This window comes from Semicossyphus pulcher, unplaced genomic scaffold (assembly GCF_022749685.1).
Source record: "Semicossyphus pulcher isolate SPU_LCO1_2020_fin unplaced genomic scaffold, fSemPul1.0.p SCAF_13, whole genome shotgun sequence".
In the NCBI taxonomy this organism is placed as follows: Eukaryota; Metazoa; Chordata; class Actinopteri; order Labriformes; family Labridae; genus Semicossyphus; species Semicossyphus pulcher.
In genome coordinates, this window is record NW_027211637.1 from 13,619,520 (window position 1) to 13,642,862 (window position 23,343).

Below are 23,343 nucleotides of genomic sequence, written 5' to 3' on the forward strand. Positions count from 1 at the left end.
AGACAGACTTCTCCAGACGCTTCACTTTTTTATGTCACAAAGCAGAGGAACTCTATATTTGGGCATCTGCCGGAGCAGCAGAACTTCCTGCCCCTGGCACAGTTCAAGGACATGCACACACAAGGCCACAGGGTAGGAGGTTTGCCTCAAACCCTCGGCAGGCTTTGAGGAGCTGGCCAATCAGAAGAAAGCAGGCTTGTAGGGGCGGGGTTTCTTAAAGAGACAGAACTGACTGAGTCGTATAAGGGCCTGAACAGAGCACCAGTGTAAGAAAAATGTTTTTTTTCAACTGTAAATGATGTTAAGGTACTCCACAGGTATCACAGAGTGAAATATGAAACTTGAAATTAGCTTTATACCCCCCCCTTTAAGGCTCACTTGTCATGATTTATGCGATGTTGGGTTACACACACACACACACACACACACACACACACACACACACACACACACACACACAAAAATAAAAAATAAAATAAACTGTCCAAAATTGATTCTTGACTGTTCAAAATAATTCGTTTTCAGTATTTCTTTTTTGATAGACACTAAGAAACCAACAATGTTGTCAATCACAGCCCTTGTGTGCAGCCTTGACAGTAACGATTAGCCCTGTAAAGTGCGAGCATGTCTCTGTCTGGAGCAGCAAAATCTTCCAAACTCGACAATAAAGGAGGTTGTAGCAAAAAGTTAGGTTGGTGTAAATATTGCTGGAGGCGAATGGTTTTGATATTGCCTGAATCATGCAGAACACAGCATGTTCTCTACCAGAAGACTGAAATGATGATGCAGCAGGGTGTTTGACAGGTACCTATTCCCTGTCATTATTGAATGGTACAGTTGAAAATAACATTAGCTCATAATATGTAATTGAAGCACATCAGTGTGTTTTTCTCTCCATTTCTGAGCCGTAGTGAAGTCTCCAAGGAGGCTGTTGCTTGATGTTTACTGAAGGTATAATATTTCAGCCCTTACAACCATTATATGACAAAGCTACTTAACACTGATATTCTTCAGTTAACTCTGTGGTGGAAGGAGAAAGCATATTTATTATATTTTATTTAAATTTGTTTTCAAAAAGTAAACTTTTAATATAATTCTGGAAAGTTTGAGTAATGTGACCACCCACCATCAACATATCATCTTTACCACAACGTATCAGCAGCGCGGAGGAGTTAAATGTTTGAATGAACCGCAGGGCTACACACAATTATAAAGCTCTTCCTAGTGTTAATCATAATGCCGAATGAAAAAAAAACAACAAGAGGTGATAAAGATGCCGAGACCTCATAATTGCTTTTCCTAATTAAAGAGAAAAATATTTAGTGTTAGATAATCAAAGGTAATGCATGGCTGAGCATTGCATAATGAATTGCTTGGTTGCCTCTTTTGTCAATGGAGGATGTGTTATTAACAAGCGGAACAGGTAAACACTTTGAGCCCTCATAGATTCTGTATGATTCATCATTGAGAGTGTTTGATACTTTGCTCTTATGAAGATGAAGCTGATATTAAGCTTGAGAGAAATGAGACCTAAATATGTTAATAATTATGATAATGGAGCTTAAATAGCTCGTTCCCCTGAATCACTTGAAAGTACTGTATATATGAAGAATTTCATCTATTACACAAAGTGAATAAAGAGAAGTTCTGAGTGTTTTAAAGAGTGTATCCATTCACCTATGGCTAAACTCTTAGCCTGTTTTCAAATGCTTGAAGCTTTTCTGAGTGGTGGAATCATAAGCACATAAGCACAGAGTCACCATATTCAAGTGGAAGAATTCACACTGTCAAGAGGATACAGAAGTGCTTGTTTTTTTTTCCTTAGGAGTTCAAAGGTAATTTAAACAACTCAACAGGCAAGTTTGTGTATATGATCTCTGAAGCACACAGTTATGATCAGGGCAATGTTTACATTTGACTCCTTCTGCAACACTCATATTTCCTACTGCTCGAACCATGAAGACACAGAGACACAGAGTACCTATAGACAATATTATACTTACCCCACCAACTTTTTCAAAATACGCCCAGTGGCTTCCAAAGTGAATGAGCTGCTCATTGAAGAACCAGGTGAATTTGAGGTCAAGGGTGGGGTCATGTGATACCTGGCAGGGCAGCACAATGCTCTCACCCACCGTCACGTCCAGATGACCTGCTGGGCTGGTGATCACAGTTGGTTCTGCAAACAGGGAGCATCATGTTAACAGAGCGGCTTTCGGAGAGGATACACCTTTTATAGTTTATTTTCTTTGAGTCCTTGAACATTGAGAAATAGTTTCGAAAACATGTCACACTTAAAAACAAATTTGGGCCCTGTCAGAAAGATTAGCCAAACAAGATAAATTACTCTTGAGTCTGCTTGTATTGCATCTCTTTCAAAAATCTAATGCGGTCTCATATATCACTTACCAACAGCAAAGAGGAAGTAAAATAAACAAACAACAGGAAAAACTCAGCCATTAGGGCAGGTCACATCCCAGTCTATAATTTGGCTCTGTTTGTTCAGAGACAAAAAGCCATCCTATTTCATCCTCAGCGTGGTGCGCATCAACATAATCTTTGGTCTGTCTCGACTGGGTGTCGCATTCAACAGCAGAGCGGTGCAGAGAATATAGCAGAGGCGCAGAGGCCCATACACCAGTCCACTGTGAATTATGCATGCATGTCATAAGCATCTAATGGACAGGCAAGCCAATGCAGCATGTCAGAGGGAGTAAAGGTCTATATTCAGCTCTGTCAAAACAAGCCAGCTTGTTTATCTCACACCCCCTAAGGAGAACCGACTGGCCATGGCAGTGCATTCCAGGTGAGTCTTAGGAAAGTTTGGCAACAGATGCAAAATGAGTGTGGTGAAACTTTCTGCCTTCGATTGCAAAGCTGTCACGCTCATTTCCTGTTATGACTGGGAGGAAAATCACAAATTGGCTCCCTCATTCCCTACAGTGTGCTGCGTGCATGGAAGCTCTCATTCTGTAAACCTATGGAATAACAGGGTGTTATAAGCAGCTATAAAGAGCTGTTTTTATTGGAAAGATACGTGCTGGATTTTAATGTTTCCATATGAATTTGCATAGGAATTGCTCTAAAGTGTTATCTCCAAATATCTGCATTCTGAGGTAGTAAAATTTAAATAGTACGCCTGTGGTTCAGTTAAGTTGAAATAAAAACATCCATGATGAAGTGGTGGCTGATACCAACCTCTGGTGGAATATTAGAACTTTTTTAATCCTGGGAAGCCAGGTGAATACATTCCTCTATCCATTATCTATACCATATGCTTGTCCTGTTCAGGGTCGCTGGGGTCTGGAGCTGATCCCAGCTTTCATTGGGCGTGAGACGGGAGACACTCTGGACTGATCACCAGTCAATCACAGGGCTGACGCGTAGAGACAAGACAACCTTTCACGCTCACATTCCCACCTATGGACAATTTTTGGAAACACCAATTAACCTAACGAGCATGTCTTGCGACTGTGAGAGGAAGCCAGAGTACTCAGAGGGAACCCATGCATGCACGGGAACAACATGGAAACTCAACTGCAAAAAGCCCCCTTCATCCGAATCAGATATTGGAACTACAAAGCTTTTAGCTGTGAGGCGACAGGTCTTACCGTGTACACCGTGTAGCCCCAGATGAAATACAATTAACTGCAGTCAACAAAACAGGAGGAGAGAAGTCAAACTGATTTAAGAATTCTCAACATCAACATGGTCCTGGTAGGGGAATCAAGCTTGTAATTTTACCTCCAAAATAAATAACTTTTCACCTTAAATTGAATTAAGTGTGAAACAATTTGCAAATCAACTATGAATCAAGGTGGTTTGGTGGTGGCACGCTCGTTAGGTTAACTGGTGATGTGTGAGTGTGAATGGTTGTCTGTTTGTATGTGTCAGCCCTGTGATTGACTGGCGACCTATCAAGGGTGTCTCCCGCCTCTCTCTCCTGCGACCCATAACAGGATGAGTGGTATAGATAAGTGATGGAACTATGAATAAATAACTACCTCTTTACCAAGCAAACATGTCAAAAGACGTACTGTTTCCTGCTTCTCAAATCTGAGGATTTTTTGGCATTCATACTTTCATATAAATAGTATATAGACTGTTTTAGAAAAAACGTAACATAACCCATTTAAAGTTGTGGCCCTTATCATCTGTTAAAGTATTTATCCGGAGTCAATAATGTTTCCTGCGGCTGTGGCTCAGTGGTAGAGTCGGTCGTCTTTCAATCGGAAGGTCAGAGGTTCGATCCCCAGCTCCCTCAGGCTACATGTCGAAGTGTCCTTGGGCAAGACACTGAACCCCAAATTGCTCCCGGTGGCTTAGCCAACGGGTATGAGTGTGATATCTGATTGACAGTTGGGCACTTTACATAGCAGCCTCTGCCATCAGTGTGTGAATGTGTGTGTGAATGGGTGAATGTGACATGTAGTGTAAAAGCAGCTTTGAGTGGTCGCAAAGACTAGAAAAGTGCTATAGAAGTACAGTCCATTTACCATTTCCTTTCAACTTTCAATAACTATTACTTTGGATCACTTTATGTTTGTAAAACTTTGGTCTGAAAGCTTTGTGCTCGGATGAATATATAATTTACAGTCCATCTCTGAACAATAACAATAACGCACACATACAGTATACTGCACACTTATACAGTACAGTGCATAACAGCTCCATTGGTACATGTAAAGAGGCTGTGGGGGGAAAAAGAAAGCAAAATTGGGCTTCTGTGCAAGCTCATTTGCAATTCAAAAAACTTGTAAAGAGGAATCACCAAAAGGCATTTTAATAGAGCGCTGTTGTTGACTCTGCTCTTTAGAAAGACCTAGAAAATCCATTGCACTGCAGAAGTGTGTAATTTAAATGGGATGAAATCTTAAGCAAACCGGGCATGGCTATGAGCCACCGTGCAAAAAAAGTATGAATTAAACATTGAGGCGCATGAATGCAATGAGCCTCGTGTCTCGCTTCCTGCAGCCTCTGCCAATCAACTAATTGGCCGGTATCTGCCAGGTAAGAAGAGGGTAGTCTTTACAGCAGCTACTTCACTGTTTGTTCATCAAGTGTGCTGTGAAGGTCAGTGTCGGTTAATTTTAAATGCAGCACCGGTTGGTTGTGTTTCACACATCTTGCGCAGAGTGCCAGATTATTTGTTTCTCTATAATACTGACAACCTTAAATGATGTGTTAGTTTATTACAAGGGCTGAAAAACACAACCTGCATAAGGCCCGATGTTCAAATGGATTACATAAAAGATAAAACGCATAAATTCATTACATTACATGAACATTACATAAATGCCTTAAACTGACAATGACATAACAAAAACCCAATAAATATTACAATCCTTTTCTTTGATATAAATGCACAATTTCACTGTCACTGTATTATTCATTTACTGTGTGTATAGCGTAGGGTTAGTTGTTGCCAAGGAAACAGCTAATGTGATACACTGGACGATAAATATCCAGCTGCCATTACAGTAAACAAACCAGGGCTGATGTGTGAAATCCAGCCAAGAAAAATAATATCTTACCTTTAACAAGAAGGCTGCCATCGCTGCTCGCTACTCCAAACTGGTTCCTGGCCACACACGTGTAGAGCCCAGCATCCATCTTACTAACATTGGAAATCCGAAGGCTTCCATTATCCAACACAGTCACTCTGTGGGAAAAAAAGTATACATATATAAATATCATCATATTAATCCGACTGTCAGTGCATCTGTGTTTAATTAAGATGAACTGAAATACAGCTCTACTTTAAACATGCGTGACTGTCATTCTATATATAAGCTTTATATTCAAAGAGCATGAAAATGTCCTCTAAATGAGCAAGCCCAGTGTCCTACAGCATTTCAACTTTAGCCCGGAGTTCATCTCGGTGACTCTTAATTGGCTCCCTGTGCTTTAGGGTGACATAAAGGGAGGCTCAGTGTGAAGAGTTTGATTTCTCAGCATTGAACTGACAGAAGGAGTGAAGATCACTTCATGGGAGGAAAGTCTTATTGTGCGCTGATGCAAGTTTCTAAACGGCTACTCACACTGCATGAGTATATCATCAGTGTTATGATTCAGTTGCAATTTAAATACACTAAAATTGAATAGGACCATGATATTTCTTATAGCTTGCCTGAGAAACTCTGGTTGTCACATACTGTATACTGTGCATTATAATACAGTTAATCGAGCACCGATCGCACAGAGCTGAATGGTTAAAACACCTTCCCCTAAATACACTGTTATGACGGGAGGCAAATGCAGCATAATGGAAAAAACAGGGTCTAAAATAACATTTAAAAGAGTACAAAATAAGTCATTGAAACCTGATTTTCAAAGCAGAATTTAGTCATTTAGCTCGTAGTACTGCACCTTTACTCCTTTTACTGGCTCTTAATAAATCTAAGGGTAAGCAGTGAACGTTCACACCTCAATTCAACCTGCCTTGTGTGGTAATAAAAGGACGCTGAACCTCTACGACAGATTGCACACGAGAGCCCAAATTACAAAGATTCTCATTTCATCTGTTGGTGTCATCAGTCAAGCCTGACAGATTTCCTCTGACGGAGAGAGTGCACTGCTGCTTCTTCACCAGTCAACAAGGTGACTGTGTGACGCAAAGCCAAATATGGAAGATAAGTCACCGCCAAAGGCGATGCCAGGAAAGCGTGCATATGCTTCCAGGATAACCGTCCATGTGGCAGTTATCTTCAACATTACATCCAACAAGTAGGGGGGTGTCTCAGAGCAGCATTTAAATGCAGCATCCATGAGCTTAGTGTGTCTATTTTCTGTCAACTGCATATATTAAATTATCAACAAACAATCAAAGCATTGTCATTTGTGCTTATAATTATAAAACGTGAGTGTAAAACATGAATTACTTTTCTTACATTGTATGTACTGGCAGAGAAATCTAAAGGAGACAGACTCTCCACTTCAAAAAACTCAACAAAAAATGTTGAGTGATGAAAAGATTTGTATGGGAATAAGTCCTTAAAAGCCTGTCTGAGTCAACTAGGCCTTGAATACAGTGTGTACAGAAAACATGTGCACAAAGAACTTGAAAGGCAACATACGTAATGGCATTCATTTTGCCCCATTTTTTTGTGCATTTCTAGCAGTCAAGGATAGAAGATAAAAGACGAAAAAACATGTAAGTGGGAAATTTGTTTGGAGATGCAGGCACGGCTGGGACGACCAAACACTTTATATAAGTGAATTGAAAGGCAGGGTCACGGGTTATTGAGGGACAGAATGAATAAATGAAGAGTTTGATTGATTCTTTTTGCTGCGATACCAAAAAGCATTCCACGACTTTAGTCGAAAACTAGCCACATGCTGCACTGAATTCTCCGAGTATGAGTCTAAAAGGGTGTATTCATGTATTGAGTGTAAACTTAACAGAACTATCAACACTTTCAAAACTTCTATAAGCTTTAATTTATCACTAAGTTGTGTATTTTTACGACGCACTGTTCAGGTCTGATGCTTTTGTCTTTCCTGTTATCAGAGACTTTCAGCTGGTTTAGAAATCACGTTTCCTTGTTCTCTTTTCTTTGATCTCTCTAATTACTGGAGGTAATCTATCACATCTCTTTAGCTGCGCACTTCCTGTGATCTCCTTCTGTTTCACACATTCCCAGTGCTTCTATCACAGAAGGGGATACAGTAATCCATGTTTTCCCCTTATCCTGTTTTTCAAAGTAAACAGGCGGAAATAAATACAATTTAAATGTGTTAGTCCTAGTTAGGAAGTGTAAGCAATAAGCTGTGATTGTGTATAATGTTGCTGTATTTTCTCTCTTAATTCTATTAATTATAGATGCGGTAGGTATCTTCATTTGATTTGACTGCCAACCTGTAAATGATGTTGATTACTGAAGAATGTAAATTCTAATGTAATCAAAGATGTTTTCTTTTCATCTATTTGTTCTAAAGCTCTTTTAGTAAGAGCGATGGAGAAATCCGACATACTTAAATTAGACACCTTCTCTTATCTCCTGTCACTTCCTGCGGTGTTGATGGAAACTCTTGCAAAGTGTCAAAATGTTATACATTTATCATTCTGTGTGATGAAAATGTGCAGAACACGTTGACAGCCAGGAGTTACAGATAAGGAAAAGCACACCTTATTTTTCCCACTAAAGGTGCAACATTTCTAAACTGTAAACAACAAAGGGATGAAAAATATGTACTTAAACTTAAACAAAGAACTAAAGTGCATTGTGTGCTTGCAGCAGTGCCCTTACAAAACACTGGAGAAAACAACAGTCAATAAAGGGTCAGTCTCCTTGCTGATAACCACTGAATATCTGTTACCTTTCTCTGGAGAATAAAAATAATAATAGAACAGCTTTGTTGTTTCACAGCCCATCCATCAGTTGTCACACTGAAGTCAAGAATATGTCTTGCTGAGATGTCCTTAAGCAACACTGAGTCTCTACCAGCTATGATCTCCCCAGAGGGGGCAGGCATGACGAAAAAATCCCTGCAGGGATCAATGAAATATCACACTGCTCAGAATGAATTCCCAGGAGCTAACAAGGCAGCCGCTGCTTGTTGACCTAATACTTCATTTAGCCTGCCGCTATTAAAGTTATTGAAAACATGCACATGCACAAGTACTCAGATTAATTTTTCAAGACGTTAAACACTGATATCCTGATGCCTCAGTTTAAATGACAAAAGGAGGATACTCTATTCATGATCATTGCCACTTGTAGTGAAGAGTAATTTGTCAATGCTGTTGAAACATTCAATACTTTTGGGAGAAATGTGTTGTTAACATTTTTGATGGATGCAAAACAGAACATGCTTCAGCTTCACCTCTTTAAGAATCATCAGCTAATACTGGCAGAGAGACAAGTCATGCCAACGAGATCAAATTAAATTCCACTAATCTTTACTGCCTTTCATCTGTGGCTGTAGAACAATTTACTGACCACATTTAATCCTTAGAAATTAATTACACTATTGATAAGTGCCTTGCCCTTCACATCCTCACAAGCTGCTCCCATCTTATCTTCTTAACGTCTCAGCAGTGTAATGAGGTTGAGCCGGTGTCTCAAAACGTAACTGGTTGAAAAGTAGAACTTCAATACTCCTTTCTCAAAGTTCCCTTGAAGGCGGTGTGGACCACCCAAAACGATCAAGAATGACCTGTATCGCCTTAAAGGCTGGAGGAATTAAAATACATTAGCCTCTTCTGCAGTGGCTATTCCCCGTGGAGCCGGGGGTATTCTCCTAACTGAGCTGAGGGCTTCCTTTGTAATGGACTATAACAAAGAGTTATGGATATGAGATGTCACAGGGATAAGACTTGCCATTAAACTGTGTAGTAGTCTATGTCAGGCTTTCTCCTCACCAGAGCTACAAAGTAACAGTGCAGGATAGAAATATAAGGAGCATTAGCCGTCTGTAAAGCTCTCCCTCTGTTCCCTTCTCTCTCAAAGTTTGCCCTGGAGCAATTAAGGTATTGGGGAAATTTGTGGGGTACATAAAACTTGAGCAGTGTGATATAGTAAACAGGCACTTTACCTCAACCTTATTGGCCGGTGTTAAAGTGAGCTACTGTCTGTAATCTAAAAGCCTTCTGTGCCTCTCCACGGTGTAAGAAAAAACTAAGAGGCTGTAAATGAAAAACATTATTTTAACCGCTAAAGAAGGATTGCATAATTAACTCTGTATATTACTGTGGACTTGCAGTATTCTTAAGTTTATTTCATTCACTAGCTGTGCACGTTCTGTATTGGCAACACTTCCAGAAAGCTGTTGTTGTTTTAGTGGCCGGATTATAAAAGGACTCACATTACATGATGAAGCAATATATATCATTTAGCGTAACAATCTTAAACACAGTGCTTCAATCTAAGGGTAATATTCCTAAGAGCTATTTCCTATATCCATTTTACAGTTGCTGGCAGTGGTCAGCAGTGAAATTAAATTAGGGTAAGCACTTTATCGTTAACCTCATAGCAGCCGGTGTAAGTGCACGGCAACCCTGTTACGAGGCTATCTTGTTATACATGCCAGGGATATGAGCTGATATAGGTATCACCAGTGCATGATTTCATTAACTAATCAGATCCTGCCTTGTTCTTAGTTGATTTGTTTTCCCCTGCTCCAGTCCTTGAAAACATTATCCCTGGAAGATTAGAAGGAATTATGGGTATTTTAGTTGAGCCAGTGGGATGGATTAGTGTTTTGCCACCACTATAATAGCAATGGTAGCAGCCCCATTTCGATATGGAGGAAAGTAAATGCCAACATGGCCAGGAACAGGGAGGAAGGTTTGCGAGAAATGCTGCAATAATGTCAAAGCCAAACATCTTGTATGCAGCTCAGCTACTTCAGGGCAAGGCTGTAACGTTAAATCTCAAATGGGAAATCTCGCTTTTATGGGTGCGACTGATATCGCACATTGCAGTATGGATGCACTTTCCTTTCAATACATAAGAGGATGATAAATCTGCAAGCTGGGTGCAACATTTAGCAGATGCTTGCAACTCTAAATGTTCAGTGATTCTACTGCCGCCACTCAAATTTAACGCCTCTCTCCTGTAATAAAGACGTCTCGGCCAAACATCAGTATTAACAATCAAAATGCACCTTAGCTTTCCCCGACATACGGTCTGACAGGGGGGAGGTGAGACGTGAATAAACCTGCTGCACTCCAACTGTGATGAGGATGGATATCTCAGAGGTTAGGCGTGGAAAAGCTGCTGAGCCAGTTCAACAATTAATCCCAAATCAAATGAGAAATATGGACCCCCACTATGTCACCGCGTGTGCTGGCAGGGGTGCTTTACCCCCTGCTGCTACATTTGAGCACAAAATTAAGATGTTATCAAACAGAAAGTGGAAAAGCGTTATTGAGCGATTTAAGTGATGCGTTTTGAATTCAACTGGAAATTATAAAAGTACACCTTAAACAAACTTTTTCCAAGAAAAAATATGGCAGCCTGCTTAGTGCATTTCCAGACGGAACAGCAATTAACAGTGCCACAGCAGATCAGGGCTTTTTGCTTTCTAAGAACTGCAACAGTGCAGACAAGAAATGATGACTTCCAAGTATATTTTCCTGTGATTGCCTCTCCAGGCAGGTTACTGTGCATTAGAAACAGAAAACATATGTCTGCTTCACTTCTATCATGGGCGAAGGATATTTAAGCCAAGTTGTTTAAAGCTGCCTTTTTTAATATCCCAGATCACTGCCATGTGAGAAGAAACAGTACGAATCCTGATCAATCACTGACTACACAGCCTGCTGCGACCTCTAGCAGCATTATGTCTTTAGGGGGAGAATTGGTTTTCTCTTGTCTTATTAACATTTGTTTTTTTTCTCCTTTTTCTTCTCCTCTGCAGCACACAGAGGTAACGCATTGATCTGCACTTAACCTGATTTCTAATAAAACAAGGTGTCCAGCTAGTTCCCCAGGTGTCACCACCACTATCACATAAGAATGTGTGTTGTTCAGCGGCTATCCATTGATCTGTCCTTTCGGGGATTTCACCTGCTTCTTCTACGTCTCGATGGTAGCCTGGATCATCGTCTGCCTTGTGCTCTAATGACCCTCCAGGCCTTACATGCAGCTAATGAGCTGATGGATCAGTGCATCGATCCAAGTGCCGCAGTCTACGAACGGCCAATTACCTCAAGTAAACAGTGCAGAAAGCAGCTCTGAGCACTGCCAGGAGAGCAGAGTACAATGGAGTTCAGGGAAGAAATGTAGATAGCAGGGGGAAAGTGGTGGAGTGCAGGACGTGTTATGCAATTTAAATTGTATTGTGTCACACTGTGGTTCTGTTCTTTGCAGTTTGTCACCATGAATATCAAGTAGGGGAAAATAAAATAACAAGTCAATGAAATACTATTCTGCAAGCACACAAACTAAACAATGGTCCCATGCACAGCACATTTACTGCTCCACACAAAGAAAGCTGGTACCTGTGGCTCTCTCTCAAGGCTTCCTTCCCTTTCCTCCAAGAAATCATGCCCCGGGGAGACATCTTGGGCTTGCATTCAATCAGAACATCGCCACCCTGTCGGGCCAGAGTTTGGGCCTTCAGTAAGTTCTGTGAGAAGTCTGGAGCGATGGCTGATAGAAAGAGTGGAAAGAGAGGAATGTAAGTATCGTGAAGGAGGCAGCAGAGGAAGAAAAACAGAGATGAGATTTCATTTACTGTCAGAGGAGATAAAAGGAGCAAAGAATGTAGAGTTATTGAGAAAATAAGAGTAGAGTAGCTTCCTAAAACACGCAGGTCGCTTCATCCATGAGGTAGTTCAGCCCTCACATCCTCTTCTTTTTTACACTCATAAATACTTGTTTGCTTACACACACACTAACACACAGGCACGTATAAAATGTAGGAAAACAGACACGGTGCATCATTTTTAAAAAGACATTATATTTGAAAGAAGGTGGGTTTTCCAATTCCATGAATTTTCCTTAGGAGGACATTATGCATTAAGGATGAAGCTGTAGGGCTCTGAGGCAAAATGAGTGAATGTAAAATGAGAGGGAGGCTTTGTTGCTGCTCCTTTAGGCCTTAATTACTAAGGCGCCGTCGTCTGGAGCTATTTTGTATGCACACCGACTCAGCAGAAAGCTCTTCAAAGTGAACACACAGCCTGGCGCCAGTTACATGGCTAAGCACCTGCCAACACACGCCGGTGCATGAGCATACACAACAATACACACAATGATAAACATGTGTTGGTACACACATGTGTGACCAGCATTTCCTTTACGAACATAACCTATATTCTGTATATACTTGGTTTCACATAACACATGGGTTGGGTTTGTATGAGCTCATATCTTAAAGTTTAAACAGCTCCTTTAGTGTGTAGCGGGGCCACATGGAAAAGAAAGAAATTCCAACTATGTATTATGTTTGAGTTGAGTTTTTTACAACTGAATGATTTAGTTAAACACAATATAAATTCTAATTAGAGGAGTTTAGCACGATGTCTGTGTCCGTGTCTATTTATCTATTTATTTTTTACTATAACTCCGAGGCTGTATTTCAAACTCAATGGAATTCATGGTTAAATAAACGTAAAAAAAATATTCCACACTCAATAATAGTTTTACTAAAACTTTGAGCTCCTGTGAGGAACTTTCGGTTTGTGTTGATTTTGACAACCCCTGTGGACAAAGTGCCACGTCCTCTCTCTTTGATGATCTTGTCCTGTACATGTGTAAGAAGACTTTCTAAACATCCTCCTGCTTTCTTTTAAAATTCAAACGCATAACTTGCTGTGAATCTTTTCAGTGGAAAGTAAAGAAAAAAGGCTGTTTTGACAGCAAAGTTAATAGCCTCGTCTGACACCCCCAGCAGTGGTTACAGGCATTAAAAATAACTATGAAGATATAATCAATTCTTGTTGCTTATAGTCTGGTTTGCTTTTTGCATGTCATATAGAGGCATCAGTATTAATTTCAGACTGTTTCATAACCAGATAAAAACTCCTCACAGGAGCTTTAACATCAAAGTTAAAGTCAGTCATTTAGCACTATATTTAATGACTGACGACCAATTAATCTATTAATCAGTAAAATAACTTTCTTAATAATCAGGGTTTGGAGGGATACTTTAAAAATGTATTCCGACACAGTTACTAATTACCAATTAAAACATGTAATCAGTAACCTAATGTAAGTATCACAATGCAAAAGTAGCGTAACTGATTACTTTCAATTACTTTTGGATTACGTCAATGCTAAATCTGCAAATAAAGACAAGAGAAAAGAAAAGTCATTACTTCTGTAATGTGCGAATGCCCGTTTAAATCTATATCGATAATTATGCGCATTTAAATGTACTTTGTTAAGTATGCTGTTCACACTACTTCACACTCAAACTCCAAGTAAACTGCCATAAACTAATTCTGGGGCTTGTGTTTTTATCCACACCATTCCAGCTGCGGCCATCACCAGTCGCAAACTATTTTTCAGTAGTCGTAGAAGACAGGTTAGCTAATATTTTTAACGGTTGGTCGTACCCGTAAATGTTTCTTTAAACTAGATGTCGAGTCCTTGGATAATGACAGCATTTTCACAGCCAGAAGGCAGAATTTGCACTGTACTGCAATGTTGCTCCCATTTCCACCCGGTGACAGCATCTTTTTCACCACAGGCCATGGCAACCAGAGACTGCTGATGGCAACTTTGAGGAGCGGTGCTGTGAGACTTGAAGTGTTATAACGTGTGCGCGCAGGTGCATGGTATTATCAGAGACGGTCAGACGGAGGGTTTAGAAATGAGACACCAGATATAGAGCATCTTTGGTATTATATCAGCTTCATTTTAAAATGTATTTTAGAATTGTAATACTGCCAGTAGGCTAATCCGCATTTTTAATAAATGTATCTGTAATCCTTTGACCTCTTTTTTAATGCAACTTTAACAGAATAAGGCCTTTTTTTGTATCCTAATTACTAAACGCTGTTACTTGTATTCCGCATCTCCCCAAGCCTTTTAATAATGAAACCTTTTCCTACAATAGTCCAGACTGCAGTCATTGTAAAACCTCTACCTTCAAAAAAAGGGCTTGTTGTATATGGGTGCTTTGATAAAAAGATGCATAATTCATAGTCCAAATGTTTTGTCTTAACCATTAGCAGACATACTGTCAAAAAAGTCCTACGATTTCTAATGGAGAACGGAGTATCAGTGCAATGAATCATACATTTAGTAAACCATAAAGAATAGAGTAGTTTACCTCAACATGGCCTCGTAATACTTAGTGATGTAAGTCTGACGTTGTTTGTGAGGAACAGGCTGTTAAATACAAATGCATTACTGATCTGTTTCCAACCCACACACCTACAGAACAGACATAATTAATACCTACTGGCATGCATGCGCATTGTGTCGAGCTGCCAGTCAGAGTTACTGAGGCTTCTAAACAAAAGCATACAAAGCTGCTGTGTCAGTGAAGTGGCTTTGACAGACTTCTAATACTTTAATTTACTCATGGCACTGTGTGGAATTGTGACGGTAAGTTTGCAAGGAATTTAAGTTTGCACTTGAATAGTATAAATGTATAAAAGGCCATATAGAAGCCTTTAAAAGCTCTCTAATAACAGCATAAAAGCCTTATGTGTTACCTCGTATGTCTGCCTGACTACCTGTGGCTAACAACAATTACACAGCCTTTTAATGTACCTCTGCATGCTGCATGTCAAATTGCTTTTGAGTCCAACTTCCTCAGTCAGTTATCTAAATTATGACGTGACATTCAGCTTTCATAAATACATTGCTTTTAAATTTAGCACTTCTAAAATAAATGCCCTTTTGTTCAGAGCAAACAGACACTTGAGATAAAGGAACTATAGTGCTTTGCTGCTGCCATTCAGGGAAAATATAGGGTGACAACTCAATTGTAAGTTAATAAAAACTAGATGTTATTTAAACTTAATGGATTAAATTATGACAATGAACAAGTGAAATTTAATTATCATTGCGAGAAGCATTGAGTCAATGGAAATGGTTCCCTTTCATGCAGTCAGCTGTCTCCAGTCAAATAATGTAATAACAGCTTCTTGAAAATTAGAAGTTAATGTTATATTTAATGCTGAACGAAGCGGTACTGGGGGAGAGTCTCATCCCCTGCTGTTCTCAGTGAACCGAACGGCTCATCCCACTGCAAACACGTCATTCCCAGTTTTCCAGCTGAGGGCTGACCACCGTCCGATGTGGTCGCTTGATTACGAGAGCAGAACTGGGGAGTACTTATGGGCGAACTACAGGCGAAATAACTGTTGACACGAATGCTTTTTCACAGACGCAAGAACAGAAACAAATCACATCTGTTTATGTGCTGTGTTTGAATTTAAATGGAAGAGGGAAGCTGAGCTCATCCTTCAGATGTGCTTTACAGGAAGTCTTGCTAAATGTTATTCATACAAGAGAAACTGGGGAAAAAAAAGGCACTTGGGAATTCTTTTTATCTGCCTATCAGATGCCCATTTTTTAACTGTCTTGTGTGTTTGCTCTTACCTATGACTCGGAGCTCAGCGTTGGTGAAGATTCGGCCGTGCTTGTTCTCGGCCACACACTGGTACATGCCGATGTCTGCCAGATTCAAGCTACTGATCGTCAGCACTCCATTATTCGCCTGAAGTCTGTCCTGCTTACACACACACACACACACACAAACACACAGGCAGATACACACATTTAACACCACATGATTCAAAATGGTCTGCTGTGCTAACCTGACAACAAACATTAAACAGGTTTAGACAGGTAAACAGTCAGCAGGAGGCTTTAGTTAATGCCTACGATGCAGAAATATGCCCCTGTAGAGCCCAAGGTTTACATCCAATCAGGACCTTGTATGTGCCTGGACTGTTGTACCCTGCTTCTTTTGCTCTGTCAGCTATCTCTGGGTGTGTATTATACAGTGGGTTATAATTCTCTGCTTTTTTTCTGCTTTAGTGACCCCTTTCACATTACGTACAGTCATTTGATCCACTGTTGACATTAAAATATCGATTAGTGGAGCCAAGAGGTAAGTTTAATCAGGCTCTCTTGGGAAAGAAGAATAAAATCCTCAGCGTGTCCAAACAGCCTTTAACAGGTTACAGTAACTGGTCTCAGATTCACATGAGCCATTCTGGGCCCTTAAATCGCTGTCTGACAGACCACGGTGGATGATCCTCGAGCAAATCTGACACTAATCCCTAAAAAGACTGACACCTGTTTATATAACAAAAACATTGTACAAACCGAGCACAGAGTATAGCCGTACTATATTATGGTTTTCTGATTTACATGAGCATTTCAAATCCACAAGCCAGTTATGTGTGTCGTTACCTCCAATCTAATGTCTATTCAAAGACTGACAACACTCATGCTATAGTAAACTAACCATCCAGCCTTAAAAGTTTTTTTTACTTTACGATGAGGATGGAGAGTTACCAGTAAAAACTCATTACATTAGTGATGCTTAGATTGACTCATTTTATATTGGCCCTCACAGCCATAACATTGTTTTCCAGAGCTGAGGGGAGTGAGCCATCTCACATCCTTACTCTCTGCTGAGAGATGCGCATGCAAAACAGCGAACAGCGAAGCAACAGGTAAACATAACAGCAAAATAGCAGTAGGGAGTAGGGCTGGGCGATATTGCCAAAATCCTATATCACAATATTTTTTAAACTCGATAACAATAAATATCACGATATATCATGTTTTCTGGTAATTTAACAAATAATTGGTCTATATGAATTAACCTCATGGTAAAGCCTATTTCTGGATAATCCTGTGTGAATTAATTACTTGATAAATAAAAAGTACTTAGTTTCCATTTTCACTTGGGCTGAGCCTGAGTCCTTTTCTGCACGTTAATGTCCATGCTAATAAACAGCGCCTCCCTCTATGGTTTGCAAGGATTAGAGCGTAAAGCATTGTCAAAGTGACGTCAAAATTGCTGTAAAGCAGTTCAGCTGCTGGTTTTATGACAATAGTGACGATAGAAAAACACACACGACAGACATTTTCATATTGTTTTAACCATATACATTGTCATGTTTCACCCTCAACGCTGTAAAGAAAAGGATTGCCTGCAAGGTTTGTAAAGCAGACCTTGCTTATCAGCACTCCGGCTGTCCTTGGTTTTAAATAGACACAAACTTGATGTTGGATTTTTCATTTATCTTTTGTTATATTTATTGTCTTTATTGTTATTTAGCACATGCTTAAAACAACCTCCAATTACATTTAAAAGCTGATAGCTTAATAAGAGCCATTGAGTAATTGTGTTAATTATCTGATTAGTCAATTAATCGTTTGAATAATGGATGACTAGTCAACTATCAAAATAGTTGTTAGTTGTAACCCTAAAGCAAAACAGCGATATTATTATTAAATTTTTACATAAGAATAAGAAAACCTTTATTGATCCCACAATGGAGAAATGTCATGTGTTGCACTGCAGCAAAGAAAACAGCAAGGAACACACACAGTGCACAATATACTTTCTTGCATATTTCTTCTGTATTTTTCTGGGTCAAAATTCAATCACTTCTCAGGTAATAAATGCACTTTCTTATCCCCATACTTTGTATGAGTCTTGTTTGGAGCATTTACTTTAATGTAGACATACCTAATATCCATGGTTTTTATAGTTATCATAAATCAACAATAATCAAACAAAGCAACAACATCATTTACTGTTGAGCACAGTTGATAATATGTTATCTGCTCAGGACTGACATTTCACTTTTTGTAACAAATGCCTCAGCTCTGTTGAAAGCAAAACTAACAAACAGTCTAATCAATGCCATAACAGTATCACATACTAGGTGTTAATACGATAATGCTGGACGAAAACGTCTTTAAGCAGGGTAATTAGGGCTATATATGGACATTTTAAGTACCAGGATGCCAACTGTGTTCATTCTGTCTGATCTAATTCGAGATTTAGCCACACTTTTTCTCTCCTCTGGGGGGTTGATAATTGAAACACTGCTAATTTTCTGTGGTCTTAATAGTCCCGCAGTGACTGGATGTAACCCCCCTCTGCTTAACATAGCACGGAGACGCTATCAAACGGTGGTTGAAATCAAACCTCTGAGGAATTAGCTGGAAAAAGGCTGCAGCGTGTGAGCTATTTAGTTCTTTAACAAGACCATAGAGTGTTAGAGAGCAGGGAAAAAAGAAATGCTCATCATTCAAATGTTTGTTTAAGAATTAATACATTTTAAAAATGCCTACATAGTATACAGACAGTAATAACAACACCTAAACAAAGTTCCCCTCCTCCCACTGCTCCTTTTGACCTTTACAAGGGTGGGCACTACTTTCTGCTGCCTTTTTATAGTTGTGTCACTTTAAGTGTGGCAGCACTCATTGTTCTTGCCCTTGATCTTTCCCATTGAGTGTAGCTGGACCTTTTAATGTCACTGACAAAGTAGTCCAGCGGGTCCTGCCGCCAGTCTGTCTGTCGTCTGGAATCATTACAGCACAGGCACTTGAAAAGACAAGGACTGTCCCTTAACATCAGTCAGTGACACTGCTGAGGATCTTCAAATAGGTTTTCTTTCTGAGCCGCAGTGACTGGATGGACACATAGCTGACCTGGCGCTAACGCCACCGCCAGAGGGGGTCCTGGTTGAGGATGAATGCATCAGATTCCAAGCGGACCACAAAGAGTCCATGGGTTTTTGGACAGGACTGGGTGCTTCTATGTGTGTTCAAGGAGAAATTGATGATAGAAAGAGAGAGAAAGGAACACAAATAGAGAGAAAAAGAAAGAGAGAGAGCCATGGCGACTTTGAATGGATGATAGACGGTTCTTTTTAGGTTACACAGTGCAAGGGCCGAGGGGGATGAAAGGGATAAAAGAGATCAGTGTAAGTGCAAGGGTTGGTGCCACACCACTCTGTTCTGTACCCAGTGCCCTGTTAAAAAGCCTCAGAGACTCTGTGGTGGCTCTATCACAATCTTTTTAGCACTGGAGACAAATGGTGGCATTCGTTTGCTTTATGGCTGTCATTAATTTTGCTTGACTCTTCTCTGATACCAGCACTGTTTCAAGTTGAGCTGTGAAGAGGCAAATCACGGTCGCTCAGTTGTATGCCGGTCATGTAATGATCCTACTCCTGATTGCAGAAGCGTGCACTGAATGTTTGCTATAACAACAGCAACTCTTTAGAAGACGGGACCTTGACTTTAGAGGTCGAAGGTAGAACAATCTGAGAAATACACACTCATGTATGTAACTAAAAGGGGATCTGGCGGTAGAGGGGAAAATACAAGCGTGAGTGGGTCCTTGTTTCACCCTTGTGACATTTTGAAGTGACAGCCCTCCTCTGCGCCATTTAAATCCCTTGGAGGGGTCCCAAAATGAGGTAGAGAGAGAGAGAGGGAAAAAGTGGGAGGATAAAAGCTTGAAAGAGAGCACAAGAAAGAGAAAGAGTGCGGAAGAGATTCTGAGATGAAGTGGGAAGAGAGGGAGAGGAGGACTGATCCATTCTAATGAGGAATAACAAATGGCCCCCTTGGCCTTCCTCTCCTTCTCCCTCTTTCTCTACATCGCTGACCTTTGGGTTTGGAAATTGATTTACTGTTGCCGCTGTTGACGGTGGCATTTTGAAAATGGTAACACCCCACCTCATTAATATAGCCACATGTACAGAGAATATGTTACCTTGGCCACCCGCCAAAGGAATTTTTACAATGTTATTTACAAATCAATAGTGGAGATGCACAGGTGGAGCTTCCTGTGGTTAAGGATATGTGGCAAAAATAGGGAAGTGACCTTTGTGAGCCCTTCAAATTAACACACAACACGACAGCAACAAATGGAAGGGAGAGGAAATGCTCATGACAATAATGCCTTTTATGCGGATTACGGTTTGACTCCGCACATACAGGATTTGTAGATAGCTATTTCTGTGTCGAAGTGGCAAACCATTTTAGAGTGCAAAACCTTGTAATCTTCATCACTGTGAGCGCATCGTGATTCAGCTCTCCAATTAAAGTGTCCCAGATTTCAGATATTATCTCAGCTCTCAATCCGAGTTACAGAAAACTAAACCCACCTGCCCCCTTTAAAGACAAAACAGCAACAGTCTGGTTTTGGGCTCATTACCCAATCCAAACGCTGACACTATCAGTGACTGTGATTCACTGCAGCTCTTTCTTTTTAGTCTGAAAGCACACTTACTCCAGCAGCACAATAACACAAAACAAGGCAAATTGCCTAAATGGGGAATGTATTTTGAATAAAAAGGCGTTTTTCACCCTCCCCAGAGAGAGGAGAGACTTAATGATAAAATTGAGAGGAGCAGATAGGAGAGATTGAGCTCTAAATGTTGACAGAGTCCCCGGTTGATGACAGGCAGAAAATGGCATCACTTTGGCTTCGTTGCAAAGCACATACAAACAACCTCCCCCAGCACACACACACACACACACACACTTTTGATGCCAAGTCGAGTTCCCAAGCAAATACAACCATTTCAAAGGAATATGCTCTTGCCAAGTACAAGCCTATGAGTCCGAACCATTATATGCTTTGAAGAAAATGATTCCAAAAAGCCGTATAGTAACGTACATCTTTTTAGGACAGTGAATGTACTAACATCTTATCTGTTGTCTTCCACATTGGATTACATTTATTTCAACAACCTCAACTCAACTCACCTCTAGGGACTAGAACTGTATAATGAAAGTAACATTGGTGCTGTGCCAAACATAACAAAAAAAGCCAATTAGTTAATGTTTAAAGCCAAATGTGTTTGTTGTTATTAAAATGCTGCACACTTTAGGAGGATGGGTTTTGCTTAAAGTTGAGTGGCACAAATTAAAACTAAATTAAAATGAAAACTGTGAAGATACATACAGTATATATTTCAATATCTCACATTTCAATTCGTTTTCGATTCTTAAGGTCACGATTCGATCCAAAATCGATTCTCGACTCAAACCGATTCCCGATTCACAATCAATCAATTTGTTACAAATGATTGATTGTGAATCGGGAAGCTCATTTGAGTGCTTATTTCAGGATTTACTCCAGTCTGCCGTGTGCAAAGAAGACCACAGTGGCAAATTATTGTATGACATTAATGGACAGCAATATGACAAACCTACGACAAAAGACAATGTATTTTTGCTTAACTTAAAAAGATAAAACATTGTTTAATACTTGACTTCAACTGTTACATTTTAAGAAAAACAAGTTATGCGAAATAAGAAATAGTTTAAAGATGTTATCTCAAAGATTTCAGTTTCGTTCTGTTTGGCGGCACCTTTGGCGATAAACAGTAATTGCAAGAACACATTTCCCAATTTAAACAGTCATCTATGGTTGGCTCCCTTTGTTAAAGTTGTAACTCTTCATATTCCTCATTGACGGTCGCTTTCCTTTTTACTGTTTGCCTTCATCTGAGCATCAAATTTGTTTCTTTTTCTTTGGATTTTCACTTATTTTTGAAGTTGTATCTGTAGTCATCGATCTTTTCTTTGTTTGTTCAGCCATAGTAGATTACTGTTTACTCTCAACACTTACAGAGACTGGAAAAGCAGCCGCTTAGCTCCGCCTACCCTCTCTGGCAGACCGACAACTGCTGTGTGTGTGAACGTGTCACAAACTTTTTCCACAAATGTTGCCACAGACACCCAGTGCATAATAATACTATATACCACAAATGCAAAGGCTTTCATCAGTGGGCCATGGGCTCAATCACCTTTGTGTTACCTCATTTAGCGATAGATAGTGACTTAACAAACATTTATTTACAAGATAATCTTCGAGATTAAACCTTTAAATAAAAGAAACTTGCCATTTAAAAATAATAAGCAAATAGTTTTAAAATGGAAATGGTGCATGGCAAACAAGGCATGCAGCGGGTTTGTTATGTGCTAACTGGCTGCTGGAGAAAATTTACTTTTTCAGCAGCCCTAATAAAAATGCTTTATAACTGTATTTCTCATACCAAGCAAATCTGATGGACCCAGTTGTACATCACATATAAGGGGCTAACAAGAAGGCTCCTGGCTTAAAGGTGGATTGGTGGATGAAAGACGAAGTGGTAAACAAAGTCTGAAAAAAAAGTGGAGCCTTGCCAGTAGGTGATATCAACAGCTGATATTTCAACGAGTTTCCTGGTTTGTTAATACAGTCATGATTTAATAATTCTACCATACATTGTACATTATTCACCAGTATGGATGGTGGTGGAGGCTTTTGGCTTTTGAATTATCTGATGTTTTGCTCCATTTTTGTTCTGCTATGTGGGTGTTTGTGCTACATGACATAGTTTGTTTCAGTTAAACAAATACAAAACTCAGATTAAGAAATATCCCTTACCTCCAAGGAGTCCAGAGGCTCGCCGTTCTTTAGCCAGCGGTACGAGGGTTTGGGTTTGGCGCTGGCTTTGCATTCCCACACAAGAGTGTCGTCAATAGTCTTCTGAACGTCCTGAGGCTTCTCGGTTAAGTGAGGTGCAGCTGTGAAGTAACACAACCGCATACTGTAAATGAACACTTTAATGCTACACAAATGCTTGAGCATTACCGCTACGCAGCAGTTTTAGAAAGAAATCAATGAACCAGCCAAGCGGCCAATTAGTTCATTAAAGAAGCATTCAAGGGCAGGAATCATAAATCCACTTCCAATTAACCCAAAGCTAACCTCTACTTGAAAAATATATAAATAAAAACAACTGTGTTTGCTAAACATGTGGATGGATCAATAGTGAGTGGTTTAAGCCACTAACTGTGGGGCTAAATGCTTAAAGGTGTTTTATATATTGGATTTGCAATATATCGATGCAGAGCTTTTACAAGAATCCGGATTACTGACCAGATTTTATTCCTGCGA

General features: G+C 39.9%; 1 protein-coding gene across 1 annotated transcript in view; it reads right to left on the minus strand.

Annotated features, from left to right (window-relative positions):
- cntn3a.1 (contactin 3a, tandem duplicate 1) overlaps window positions 1–23,343 on the minus strand; it is a 74,356-nt gene that overhangs the window by 12,822 nt on the left and 38,191 nt on the right. The window contains exons 8-12 of the mRNA XM_069659726.1: window positions 22,831–22,970; window positions 16,008–16,137; window positions 11,948–12,098; window positions 5,535–5,662; window positions 2,004–2,179 (exon numbers count right to left, since the gene is read on the minus strand). Coding sequence (XP_069515827.1) covers window positions 2,004–2,179; window positions 5,535–5,662; window positions 11,948–12,098; window positions 16,008–16,137; window positions 22,831–22,970 — 725 coding nt within the window. The remainder of the gene's footprint in view (window positions 1–2,003; window positions 2,180–5,534; window positions 5,663–11,947; window positions 12,099–16,007; window positions 16,138–22,830; window positions 22,971–23,343) is intronic.